The sequence below is a fragment of the Myxocyprinus asiaticus genome, chromosome 6 (genome assembly GCF_019703515.2).
Source record: "Myxocyprinus asiaticus isolate MX2 ecotype Aquarium Trade chromosome 6, UBuf_Myxa_2, whole genome shotgun sequence".
Lineage (NCBI taxonomy): Eukaryota > Metazoa > Chordata > Actinopteri > Cypriniformes > Catostomidae > Myxocyprinus > Myxocyprinus asiaticus.
In genome coordinates, this window is record NC_059349.1 from 1,369,114 (window position 1) to 1,383,577 (window position 14,464).

The 14,464-nt window shown below is 40.0% G+C and overlaps 1 protein-coding gene across 1 annotated transcript in view; it reads left to right on the forward strand.

Moving 5' to 3' along the window:
• Window positions 1-14,464, forward strand: part of LOC127442862 (dynamin-3-like) — a 114,664-nt gene that overhangs the window by 55,500 nt on the left and 44,700 nt on the right. The window contains exon 15 of the mRNA XM_051701137.1: window positions 3,221-3,334. Within this exon, the coding sequence (XP_051557097.1) occupies window positions 3,221-3,334 (114 nt within the window). The remainder of the gene's footprint in view (window positions 1-3,220; window positions 3,335-14,464) is intronic.

The following is a 14,464-nucleotide window of genomic DNA, read 5'->3' on the forward strand; positions in this document are numbered from 1 at the left end:
TTGTAAGACGTTCAGGTTCTTGTATCTAAATGCACTGGAGGTCACTTTGATCATTTAACATATTTGAGTTTGGATGAACTAGTACAGTTGCACTGCATGTGTCTCGACTGCAGTTTAATTAAGGCTTTATGTCTCAATACTTTTTTTGATAACGAACACAGAGCACTACATTGATTTGTGTTTAGTTGTGTATTTTTGTAATGTCTAATGTGTCTCACCACCTGAGACAAACGTTTGAGACTTTAAGATAGACACCACTAAGTTAAATAACTTTACTTGGCAAATATTAGAATACTAATAAATACTCAGACTTGACTTTGACTCATTGAAAAATTATAAATAGTTTATCATCTATTGTGTGCAAAGTTTACATGCTGTATCCCTAGAAGATTTAACACCTTAAACTCTGCAAACGGAGCCAAAAGTGTGTAAAATGTTTACACTTAAAATGTTAAAGTCCTTGAATACATAAATCGTCATGTGGTACCATTTAAAGGCAAACTTTTCAGTGAACTCCATCACTTTTGCATTTATGTTACATAAAATAACAAGAAAAAGTGAAATATGATTTTTGTAAGACATCAAAGGCAAATGTCTCATGTCTGCTCCGATCACTGTTCTGTAAGCCCAGAGTAAGACACTCTATATCAGCCTTAGACTGTTTTCTTCAAAATTAGCCATTTTCTACTTGTCTGTGAGCTTGCTTGGTAAAATAATCCAATGTTATGTCTCTGATGTCCAGAAAAATATATGCAGTCAAGCAGAAAAAGCATGATAAAGAAATCATCTGCAAAATATGTTCCACTATATAGATGATGAAATATTATGCCTCATCGCAATGCTGAGGATATCAACATTCCAACGACATGCTGATATGTCAGCATGTCGACTTCTAGTCCACTCAGAGGCCGAGATGCAGTATATGACGAAACAGTGGGGAAGGTGTTTGGGATCACAAAATAGATTAAAAATCTATGGATGAGCACATGGCAGTTCTCTGCTGCATTAGAGCGCCACCTGCATTTCAGATCAGTATATTGTGATGGACGGTGAGAGGAAAATGTATCTTTCGGATAATACTGTTAGCATGGACATAGAGCAAACAGAGCCTGAATTACAGACTTTTAAAGACAAGACAAAAAGTGAGTTCATCATAAGATTGTAAACAGTTACAATATTATTTATGAATTATTGGAATGTATTTATTTTTATTTATTTATTTTTGTCTATAAAATGAGACCAATATTTTGCATTTAGTCCACTGTATGTGTGTATGGTGCGCTTTTAAATTTGTGTGTGAAAAATGCAGGTAGCAGCCAAAATATGCAGCAGAGCTTATGGGGTTAATGATGTAATGTATGGAGCAGTATGTTGATTTGTATAATAGTCAGCTTTGTTTATAAAAAAATTAAAAGACTGGTAGCTGAGGGAAATCTTATAACATTAACTAATGTTAGCTAGAAACTGCCAAACACAACTTTTTCACAGTTTTTGCAGGTAGCAAGCTGCTAAGCTGGGGCCCTTGTAAATCCAGGGATATTCCAAAATAAATATGTTAATTGTATGGCATGTATGGATTAACCCTGTTACTTTATTAAGATAATAGGAATTACATAATGTACAAGTCTGATGAAATATATACAATGAGAAATTATAGTTTTAGATTGATATATACATTAAACATTTGAACTGCTGTATATGGATATTTCGTCATTATATTTACTATTCTGTTTTAACATTTAAGGTTTCTTTTAGTCTTTCAACTCAATAAACTGAATAAATACACTGTGTATATGATTGATTTATTAAAATCCTTTACAAATGACTAATTACTCTTATAAAATTGTAACCAGATTGCATTACTGATTATTACATCTAAAAAGCAATCACACTTTTAATTACTTTCTAAAAACCACTTACAGAAGTCTTTTTGTTTTTTCACTGAACAAATGTAAAATAATGTCTATTTTAGACATATTATAGGACCGTTGTCGTATATTCAACATAAATAATATTATTTTGGAAATATGTGTAACCCAAGCAATCTACTTAAAAGTAATTAACTTAACTGAAAGTCAGTTGCTGCTATCATATTACAAGAATTTAAAATATAATGTGTTACACTACTTTCAGACCAAAAAACTAATTCGATTTTATACTTGCAACGCAAAGGTTTAGACTTGACTAAACTTTAGACTTGACAACGTCCTGTTGACATCTAGACAATTACTGTTAGTTAAAGGTTTAGACTTGACTAAACTTTAGACTTGACAACGTCCTGTTGACATCTGGACAATTACTGTTAGTTAAAGGATTAGTTCACCCAAAAATGATAATTCTCTCATGAGTTTCTCACCTTTAAGCCATCCCAGATGTGTATGTCTTTCCTTCTTCAGCAGAACTGAAGTAAAGATTTTTCTAAGCACATTTCAGCTCTGTTTGTCCATACAATGAATGCGAATGGGTGCCATGATGCTGCTGGCTGTTTGGCGGTCCAAAAGGCATATTTAGGCAGCATAAAAGTAATCCACTCCACTCGATCAATTAATGTATTTGATAGGTTTGTGTAAATAATAAATTAATAATTAAAACTTTATTAACTTTTAAAAAATGCTTCCTGCTACCAGTCGACCCATCCCTGAGCTGTCGCGTGACGTAAGCGCAATGGCATGTTCACGCGAGAAGTCGGAAGTGCGTGCTTTGCGTACAACAGAGGAACGAACTTCACGCGAGAGTTAGGTCATCTCAAACGGCAAAACAGCGCTGGCCTGAAGCATCGTTTGAATTAATAATGGTTTCTTACACCAACCTATCGATTTGCTTCAGAAGACATTAACTGATCGACTGGAGTTGTGTGGATTACTTTTACGCTGCCTAAATATGCCTTTTGAACCGTCAAATAGCCAGCAGTCTAATGGCACCCATTATCTTAAATTGTATGGACAAAAAGAGCTGAAATGTGCTTATAAACATCTTCACTTCGGTTCTGCTGAAGAAGGAAAGTCGTACACATCTGTGATGGCTGTGAGAATTTTCATTTTTGGGTGAACTATTCCTTTAAACACACAGTGCATTACCTTGATTTTTCACCTTGAGTTTATCCACATTCTGCATCAATTTGTGCCAAATTCACAGTTTTTTTGTTACAAGTTTGGATTTACAGTGTTGTTTGAGTCACTGTTGTCCACAGCAATGTCCTCTGTTGTATTTTGTCTTTTAGGTGATTCGTAAGGGCTGGTTGACCATCAATAACATCAGTATCATGAAGGGTGGAGCGAAGGAGTACTGGTTTGTTCTGACCGCTGAGAGTCTCTCTTGGTTTAAAGATGATGAGGTGAGATGTGCTTGTATTATATTTTACATCAGATTCACTTAAGCTTTGCTCACACAGCAGGAGAAATCAGATTTTTCCTTAAATCCGACTGTTTAAGCCGCAAGTTATCGCTTTTTAATAGCAGGTCCGCATTGGTTGTCATGGTAACGTCGCAAACTCGTGTAGATTCACTGTGCTTGAAACTTTAGCAGTGGATGTTTCGCCATTGATTATGTTTTCATAGGTGCTGTTTCCAAATCTCAACAGTTTGTTGCTGCTGTCACTGCAGGGCCACAGTTAGATGAGGGAACGAGTGGTGATCAAGACTTTTATAAGGACAGCTGGCTTGCTAAATTCAAATAAAAATAAGATTTCATGTGTTTTTTTCCTGTTCAGACTACAAAAACCTAAACAGATTTCTGTCAGATAGGCCAAAAAAATCATATTTATTTTCTGGCTGTGTGAACAAAGCCTTAAATTCAACACTTAAAATGTTGAAATCAAACTAATCCATGTGTTTCTGGTCTTACTGTAAATGATTTATCAGTGCACATTATTCCAAGTTTGTCTTCATAATATTTCATAAAATGTAACTTGCTTGAAAGTAACCTGAGAGACGTTCTTTGATTATCATTGTTTCAAAGACAATACAAGTAATGTCTTTGTAATTATGCATAACATAGACGTTTAAAAAAGGATTCTGAACAACCTCAATCAAACAGGCTTTTTGAAATCCTGCCAACAAAAAATGTATAGTTTTGTTTGCCTTTCCATTGAAATTACAGTAAAAAAATTAAATATATAAAGTTAGATTTACTTGGGAAGCAAAATTGTAAAAGATAACAAGACTTGTTATCTTGCAATAAAGGGATAGTTCAAAAATAAAAGTCAAGTCATTTTTATTTGTATAGTGGTTTTCACAACACATCATTTCAAAGCAGCTTTACAGAATTATGCTTTAACAGAAAAAGCTGTAAAATAGTAATGTCTTAGAGTCATAATAGTGCGGTTTAATAAAAAAAAAAACATGATTATAAATTGCGCCTTAAAATAAATGAAAAAAAAAAAGTAAATTGTATTTATATTTAGACCCCTAGTGAGTAAGCTTAAGGTGACTGTAGCAAGGAACACAACCCTCCGTAAGATGTTGGTTTATGGAAAAAAATAACCTTGGGGGAAACCAGTTCCCCTCTGGCTAAACAGCATGTATATAATGTCAATATTAGTTATTTATGTGTAGTGCACGTCATGATTTAAAATTAGTAAACTAAGTAAGTGTATTTTGTATTAAGATTTTGTATTAACTGTAAGATTAATAGTCTTAATAGGCTAAAGTCTTAGAATTAACATTCTGAATTAACTGCAGAAGTGCACACAGATGCTCTGTCCTTTGTTATTTGTCTGATGATGGCTGCAATTAATTTATTATCTATGTATTCCATTTTAAGAGTGTAGTCCATCCTTTGACAAAGGTGATGCAGGCAGAGGTCAGTGAGGTGCACTGCAGTTCGACTGTAAGCTTGTGGCAGATTAATTTCCGGTGAAGTCTATCTTAAGTCCAAGTTTCAGGCAGTGTCCAGTGAAGTATTCCATGTCTGACGGTTGATACAAATTTGATCATCATTTACTCACCCTCCTGTTGCTGTATGACTTTCTTTCTTCTGTGGGACACTAAAGGAGATGTTAGGCAGGATGTTAGTCTCAACCACCATTCACTTTTGTTGCATCTTTTTCCATTCATTGAAAGTAAATGGGAATGAGGCCACATTCTGCCTAATATCTCCTTTAGTGTTTCACAGAAGAAAGTCATACGGATTTGGAACAACATGGGGGTGATTATATGACAGTTTTTACGTCATATTGAGAGTTAATATGACTTTAACTTTAAGTATATTTTTCTTACCCCTTTGGCAATTTTTTTTTTTAACTAACTTAAAGCTCACTAAATTTTGTTAGATTTCTCTGAAAGATTACTTACAGTATGTAATTTTGCTTCTCAGGTAAAAGTATCTTGTTTTAAGGATGTTTAGATATTTATATTGAAAAAAAGACAAAAAATACTGATTAAGAAAATGATTTTTGCAGTGTAAGAAAGTATTGAAGTGTTAATGTGTTTAGTGTGTTACTTGTCCTGCATTTGTGCTGTGGATATGAATAATACCTCAAATCATGCAGCTTGTTAAGGAGAGTTGTTACTACTTTTATAAGTGATCAGACTGCAAAAATATTCCATAGACTTGCATTGAAAAAGGGACTCCAGACATATCTTGAGACCAGAATATCATAGAGACTTGAGGGTGGACTCTTTTGACTTGGGCCAGTAAGCAACCACCAAGCAACACCCTAGCAACTGCATACACTCAAAAAAAAAAAAATTTAATGGGGGTGCCTGGGTAGCTCAGCGAATATTGATGCTGACTTCCACCCCTGGAGTCACGAGTTCTAATCCAGGGCATGCTAAGTGACTCCAGCCAGGTCTCCTAAGGAACAAAATAGGCCCGTTTGCTAGGGAGAGTAGAGTCACATGGGGTAACCTCCTTGTGGTCGCGATTAGTGGTTCTCGCTCTCAGTGGGGCACGTGGTAAGTTGTGCGTGGATCACGGAGGGTAGCATGTGCCTCCACATGCGGAGTCTCCGCGGTGTCATGCACAATGAGCCATGTGATAAGATGCGCGGATTGGTGGTCTCAGAAGCAGAGGCAACTGAGACTTGTCCTCCGCCTCCCGGATTGAGGTGAGTAACCGTGCCACCACGAGGACCTACTAAGTAGTGGGAATTGGGCATTCCAAATTGGGAGAAAATTGTTTAAATAAAAATTAAAAAATGTAAAAAATAAAAAATAAAAAGTTGAATGAACTTAATAAAATTGAGGAAAACTTTTCCACGCAATTAAATGACATTATTGCATTAGTTTAAATTATTAGTTTGAATGGATTTTATCTAGTCTTGTTGAATGAACGTACATTTATTTTGTCATATCTGCCATTTGTAGAATGGTGTGTAGAAAGTCATTATTTTAATTATGTTGAGGCGATGTAACTTTTACCGTTCTTAGCTTTTGACCAATCACTAAGAGTGCACAGATCCCATAGTCTCAATCAGTTACAACATGTTGCACAAGAGATTTAAACCAAGCGTTTTTACAGGCATACAGGTTCCTTAACATTCAACCCACAAACCACAGTGACGTTGACACCAGGGTTAGAAATTAACTTTTCCATTAAGGGTCATTATTTGCTCCCCTGGGATTGATTTTCATGGGTATTTTTTCCTTTGTAAGGGCTACTTTTTCTAACCTAATAAAATAACTCTGGGGCTGGGTTTCCAGATAACGTTGCAACTTAAGCTTTTACGAGCATCTTACGTGCGTTATTTTATGATGGAATAACACCCAAACCAGCACATAGATCGCTCGTTATAATATAGAACTTAAGTGCTTCATTAAGGGAGCTGTCTGGTCCAAAAGGTGCTTATCCCTTTGGCCAGTATATCCAGGAGTTTGTCTTTTCAACATGAAAATTTCAACATTTTTCATCCTGTCTTTGGCCCTCTGACTAACATCGTGCAGCTCCTCGAAATCAGCCATGTTTGAAACTCAGATGGAAGAGAATGAACAAGCTGCACAACATTACAAAAGTCAATTTCAAGGGTTACACATAACGCACATCCATCACATTGTAGCTGAATATATGAAACTTTTCATCTCACACTCACACACTGTCTACACCGGACATGAGAGTCGCATCGTGTCAAAAGCAAAAGAACCCATTATAATCAATGATGCTGTCTACCATGGAAGTGTCTGTTGCAGTGCGTCCTGTTGCGCCGACAGTAAACAGATGTCCCGTTACATTTTGCACTGCATGCGCTGGTGCTGCTACTGCCAACAACACAAACGTTTTAGAAAGTTTGTGTCATGACTCCAGTAAGGTCTCCTAAGCAACCGAATTGGCCCGGTTGCTAGGGAGGGTAGAGTCACATGGGTTAACCGCCTCGTGGTCACTATAATGTGGTTCGTTCTCGGTGGGGCGCGTGGTGAGTTGTGTGTGGATGCCGTGGAGGATAACGTGAAGCCTCCACACGTGTTGTCTACGTGATAACGCACTCAACAAGCCAAGTGATAAGATGCACGGGTTGACGGTCTCAGACGCGGAGGCAACTGAGATTCGTCCTCCGCCACACGGATTGAGGCAAGTCACTATAGCACCACGAAGACCTAGAGTGCATAGGGAATTGGGCATTACAAATTGGGGAGAAAAAGGGAGGAAAAAAAAAAGAAAAAAAAAGAAGGTTTGTGTCGACGCGCCCATGTAGACAGCCTCAAGCCATTGTGTCGTGTCAGCGGACGCACCTGGTGTAAACGGTGTCAGCGCCATAAACTATCAAATGGTTATGACATTTGAAATATTCATGAATGGAATGAAAAAAAAAATGTTTACTTACTGTTTTACATCAGGTCCAAGTGTTTTTTATTTTATTTTATTTTATCCCCTTTTCTCCCCAATTTGGCATGACCAATTCCCAATACGCTCTAGGTCCTCGTGGTGGCGTAGTGACTCACTTCTATCCGGGTGGCGGAGGACGAATCTCAGTTGCCTCCACGTCTGAGACAGTCAATCCGGGCATATTATCACGTGGCTTGTTGATCGCTTTACCGCGGAAACCTAGCGCATGTGGAGGCTTCACGCTATTATCTGCGGCATCCACGCACAACTCACGCGCCCCACCGAGAGCGAGAACCACATTATAGTGACCACAATGACGTTAACCCAACGTGACTCTACCCACCCTAGCAACTGGACCAACTGGTTGCTTAGGAAGCCTGACTGGAGTCACTCAGCACGCCCTGGATTCAACTTGTGACTCCAGGTGTGGTAGTCAGCATCTACTTGTTGAGCTACCCAGGCCCCCTGGTCCAAGTGTTTTTAACTGCCCCATCCTTCAATAACCGTTCCTTTGCAAAGCTTGAATCATTTTATGACTAGTTCACAAGCAATCCACACTGAAAGCCGAAAAAACATGCAGTCCATGCTGAAATACGCTGAAGACATATCCACATCCAGTTTCCAGTATCATCCAGCACTGAAATGCACATCGCCGGATGCAGTCAAAGACGTCTATCCAGTGCATATTTTCATACACCAACAATTAAAAATAGCGCAGATGGGTGAAAGAGCATGTCCATGATGCGTTTGTGTTCAAAACAGCAAGAGGTAGCAGCTGAATGACAGAGAATGTCTTCTCCTCTTCAGAGTTGTACTTTACACTGCGTCTTTTAAAAGCGGGCTGAGATATGTATCAAGCGGTCAAGGATGTCTGTCTGTGCATGTTTAAATATAAAAATAATTTAAAAATAGTCCAGATGAAGTTCAAGTTCAAGCTCTTTATTGTCATTGTACAAGTACAATGAAATTATTGTGTTCTACTGGCTGTTGCATAAATTTAGAAAAGAGAGTAGAGATAAATAAGACATAAATAAAAATATAGAAAAATATAGAATCTAGGAAATATCTAAATTTATAGGAATGCAGTTCAACTGGGAGACAGTTTTGGGGGAAAAGCTGTTCCTTAGCCTGGTTATGTGTGCCTGGATGAGTCTGTACCAGCCTCCAGAAGGCAGAGGGTGAACAGACCATAGCCTGGATGGGTGGGGTCTTTGATGATGCGCAGCGCTCTGGTCTGGCAGCGCATGTTGCTTAGGTCTTCAGCTGCTGGTAGCTGGGTGCGTATGATATGTTGTGCAGTCTTGACAACACGCTGAAGGGCTTTGTGGTCTACTGAGGTGCAACTGTCATACCAGACAGTGATGCAGTATGTCAGGATGTTTTCAATGGTACACCTGTAGAAGTTTTCCAACAGTTGACAAAGGAGGTGGAGTTTTTTTGAGTCTTCTAAGAAAATAAAGGCGCTGATGTGCCTTTTTAACCAGTGTAGAGGTGTTGAGGGTCCATGCAAGGTCCTCTGTGATGTGGATGCTAAGGAACTTGAAACTTCTGACCCTTTCCAATTCGGCCCCACTGATATGTATGGGGGAGTGGTCTGTGGCTCTGAGCTTTCTGAAGTCCACAATGAGCTCTTTTGTTTTCTTCATGTTGAGGGTCAGGTTGTTCTCAGCGTGCCATTGCATGATATTTTGCACCTCTTCCCTGTAGTCTGTGGTCTGCCGGTGAGGAAATTTAGAGTCCATTTGCATAGTGCATTGTTGAGACCTATGTCTTGTAGTTTTGAGTAGAGTTTGGTGGGGAGAATGGTGTTGAAGGCAGAGCTGTAGTCAATGAACAGCATTCTGACAAATGTGTCTCTGCCTTCTAAGTGAGTCAGAGTCGTGTGAAGGGCAGTGGAAATAGCGTCATCTATAGACCTGTTTGCATGATATGCAAACTGGTGGTAGTCAAGACTGGCAGGGTTCTTGGTTTTGATGTTAGCCAGCACCAGTCTCTCAAAGCACTTCATAATAATGGCGGTGAGTGCTACTGGGTGGTAGTCGTTAGGGCTGGTCACAGCAGACTGTTTTGGCACTGGGATGATGGTGGCAGATTTAAGGCATGTGGGGACTACTGCTTGTGCCTGGGACAGGTTGAAGATGTTGGTGAGGCTCTCTGCCAGCTTGTCGGCACAGGCCTTGAGTGCATGCCCGGGTATTCCTTCAGGTCCTGCAGCTTTACGGACATTAATCCTACGCAATGCAAGCCTTACGTCATGAGTGGAGAGTGTGAGAGGCTGTTCGTTGTCGCTGACATTGTTATTGTTGGTAAGGATAGTGTACGTTAGCTCTTTGCTTGCTGTGTCAAAGCGAGCAAAGAATTGGTTGAGTTCATCTGGTTGAAAGGCATCACTTGTTGGGTCGCTGGTATTTCTGTGTTTGTAGTCAGTTAGGGTTTAAATGCCCTGGCACATACTCCATGGATCAGTGATATGGCAATTTTCCACTGCATGTTACGGTTCGACTCGACTCGACTCTGCTCGCTTTACTTTTCTGAGCTTGCTTTTCCACTGCAGTTTAGTGCCACCTCAATGTGGGTGGGATTATAGGGTGATCGTCATAGTTGCACCGCCTCTACTGCCGTGACATCATCTTAAACACAACACAAACATTACTGACCATAAACAATAACACGACCGCTAGCTGTTAGCTACTAGCTCATTTTGCTGCATAAAGCAGTTGTTGCATGGTGATTTTACACAAGTTTAACAGTTCAATTGGCCTGGTTGTTTTAGAAGCAAGCTTTCCAGTAGCTGGTCAACTAAATAAAGTGAAGCCTTCAAGCAGAATATAGAGTTAACGTAACAAAACATACCATCCAGGGGCCTGGGTAGCTCAGTGATAAAATACGCTGGCTACCACCCCTGGAGCTCGCTAGTTCGAATCCCAGGGCATGCTGAGTGACTCCAGCCAGGTCTCCTAAGCAACCAAATTGGCCTGGTTGCTAGGGAGGGTAGAGTCACATGGGGTAACCTCCTCGTGGTTGCTATAATGTGGTTCGTTCTTGGTGGGGCGCGTGGTGAGTTGAGCGCGGATGCCGTGGTGGATGGCGTTAAGCCAAGTTTATGTGCATGTGTGACTTCCTTAATGCCTTTCTTGAGGTTGGATCTGGCAGTAATGTAGGCCTCTTTGTCCCCTGATTTGAAAGCTGTGTCTCATGCTCTCAGTAAGAGACAGACATCTTTGTTCATCCATGATTTTTGATTTGGAAAGACACGAATATTGACTGTAGCATTTTCCACACACCAGCTGATGTAGGACAGAACAGCTGATGTGTACTCTTCGATGTTTGTATGGAAGTCTGTAGTAGCCTTATGTGCAAACAAGCTCCAATCTGTGTTTTTAAAACAATCCTGGAGTTCTTGTGTAGCTGTTACAGGCCACACTTTCACAGTTTTGATAGATGGTATAGTCTTTTTAACTAGTAGTCTGTATGAGGGGGAGAGGAGAAGAGAGAGGTGGTCAGACCCGAGGTGGGGGCAGGGGGTGGTTTTGTATGCATTCTTTATGTTGGTGTAGACATGATCCAGCCTGTTTTTACCCTTGGTGGGACAGAACACGTTCTGATCAAATTTGGGGAGAATAGTCCTGAGGTTTGACTGGTTGAAGTCTCCTGCCACAACGAAAGCTCCCTCTGGGTGTGCAGATTGTTGTTTGCTAATGGTCAAGTAGGGCTCTTTAAGTGCTTGCTTAAGATTACCATCTGGTGGAACACAGCAGTGATCACCACTACAGTGAATTCCATTGATAGATGGAAGGGTCTGCACTACACCATTCCAAGTCAACAGAACAGTGTTTATGAACAGTGTCTTTGTTTGTACATGTTTCATTCACATAAATGCACAATCCGCCACCTTTGCTCTTACCAGAGTCTGCTGTTCTGTCTGAGTGAGAGACGGAGTGGCCTGATAGCTGGATGGCAGAATCGGGGATGGTGCTGTTTAGCCAAGTTTCTGTTAAAATAGTGACGCAGAAGTTCTTTAAATCCTTCACTGCAGTGAATCGTAGTCTGAAATCGTCCACTTTATTAATCAGTGATCGCACATTTGCAAGGAAGACACTTGGCAGAGGAGTTTTGTAAGGAGAGGCCTTTAGCCTATTGCGCACGCCAGCCCCCTTGCCCCTCTTTTGTTTACGTTCGCTCCTCCTCCTGTGTTGACTTCCACTCGGCGCTGTGAAACACTCTAGTCCCGGTGCTCTGGCGATCTTGTCTGGGATGTCAGACAAGTGTCGTTTGTGAAGATAAACTCGCTAAAACCGAGCCGAAAGTGTTTCGAACTGATGTCTATGAGCTCTTTGCTCATAGATATGTTCGCCTTACTTTTGCAGGTAACTAAACTGAGAAATAGAATAAAAATAATAAATAATTTGCAACGCCACGAGAGACAAAAGACGCTGCGACTGTGGGCGCCACCATCTTATAAGTGATACTTATATACTTGATACAGTTGGATCTCCACTGGTGTTCAGGAATAGTTAGGCCACAGTAGGCCTTGTTTGTCCTTCTCTCACAGTTTATGAACTGAAGCACCAGTGGGGCCAAGAGTGTGTTGATGTAAAAGTAGGTGTTGATGTTTTTGAGCTGTAGAGACGGTCATTAATTAATATACCCCTAGTAACTTAGGGTAGTCGTGAAAGTAGAGAACAATGTGTTTTTGCAGCTTGGTTTCAATGAATGCTTTTATTGCATTGGGGATTAAGTTTGGAGTTCTGAAATTTTAAGTATGATTTTATAGTAGAAAGACCTCCATATATGACAAAATATCAAGGAAATGATTTGATTCCTCATGACATGGACGTAAGTGTGGTTCAAAGCTCTCGTTAATCTTACGTGCTACTTAGATAACGTTGCTTTTGGGAAAAGCGGCGAGATTAAGTACTACTTAAGTGCTGCTAATGTTCTGCTTAGTGCTTTGGGAAACCCAACCTGGGCAGATTCACTAAAAATGAATTGCACACGCTAAAAACCAGTTTTATGCATGCGCTCGCTTAGCGCCCGATTCAGTAAAGGAATTATGCTGATCAGGCAATGGCACAAGCGCGCCCAAACAAATTGCTGCTGAATGTAATTTGCACGCGCAAATTCTGATCTTGCTGTTAGATTCTGAGCGCAATATTGCCAAGGATGCCGCAGACCACTGTATTTGACCCACCCTGTCTCACTCAACATCACTTTAATTCAGATACCTGGATCATCTCTTAAACATGCAGAACATGCGCTTGACGACATTTTGTTAGACAGACAGACAGCAGAATGAGTGAGATGAACATGGAAGTATGACACAGGAGCTTATTCTCTTATTAGTGTTATTCACTAGCACAGTTTATTTTGAATGAGAGGAGCGAACGGTCACGGAATTTAGTGCGGGAGCTTGACAACATACTGATGTGGAGCAAGAGAAGGGAGTGCTTGTCTGTGCAGGTCGATGGTGCGATGATCTGTCGCTAGACTCCGCAACATCTGCACAACGGACAGGTGAGCTGCAAATACTGTTCAGCAAAAATTTTAATGAAGATCGCGATGTATGTATTTGTAACTATATCAGATGTTATTAATAAAACAACAGGAACTCATTGCGTGGGCATTTTTTTGCCCCCTTATTTTGAATTTCTGCTGCATTTTTGTCCATTTCTGTGGCATTTTTGCCCCAAGCCTCCATTACTTTCCAACCCTGGTTGACACTCAATAAACGAAGGAGATGAACTTTAAGCAAATATGTCATGACACAACTCAAAGGAGCAAGAACACAACACCACCAGTACAAATACCACAATAAATAGTAAATATTAAAACATTAATTCACAATTTTTACTCATGCTGCAATGCATGCTGGGAAACGGACAGCAAATGTACACATAGTTTGGTGAACAAAAATTATTTATGTTGTCCCAACACAAATGGATTAAGTAAACTTCCATTTAACAAATTGTTGATTGCATGCTATGAAATTAAGTTGTGGCAGAATGTTTAGTAATTGTGTTGCATCAAATCATTTAAATTAAGTAAATTGAACAAGCTTTTTTGAGTGTAGCAATGTGCTAAAAACTACTCAAAACACCTTAGCATCTGCATAGCAATGCCCTGGCAACCACAAGATCCTAGCATCATGGTTTTCAGGGATGAACACCACCCACATTTTCCTCAGAAAGTGGAAAAATCTAGTTTGTCTTAATACTATCAATGTTGTCAATGTAAAATCACAAATGTAGACATCAAATTATGAAAATGAAATTAATCTCCTATATTGATGACATCAGTTCCCTTACGACTCTGTATACTTGACATTGCATTTATTAACACATATGGGGAGTGCCTTCTTACACAACCTAGTTGAAACCAATATTCTAATATTGGCTATGGTGTTTGAGCCCCGCCTGTTTTGGCGTGAAGCTGTCTGCTATAAAAGCAGGTGCACAAACACCATTTCCTCTTGTCTAGAAGCCCTCTACCTTCGCCGTCTATAAACACAAGTCAGCGGACGGAATCTTTACGGCTACGAGAAGACTCTCCGCTGCCCTGCAGTGCTTCGGTGAACATCACTCCACCTTGCCGCTTGATGCTTCACTGGTGAACGGGCCTCAGCATCCTGATTCCCCGCAGCGCTTCGGCAGGTGTTGTGTATCCTTACAAAGCAATTGCATATTGTGTATTGCATATTGTGTGATAT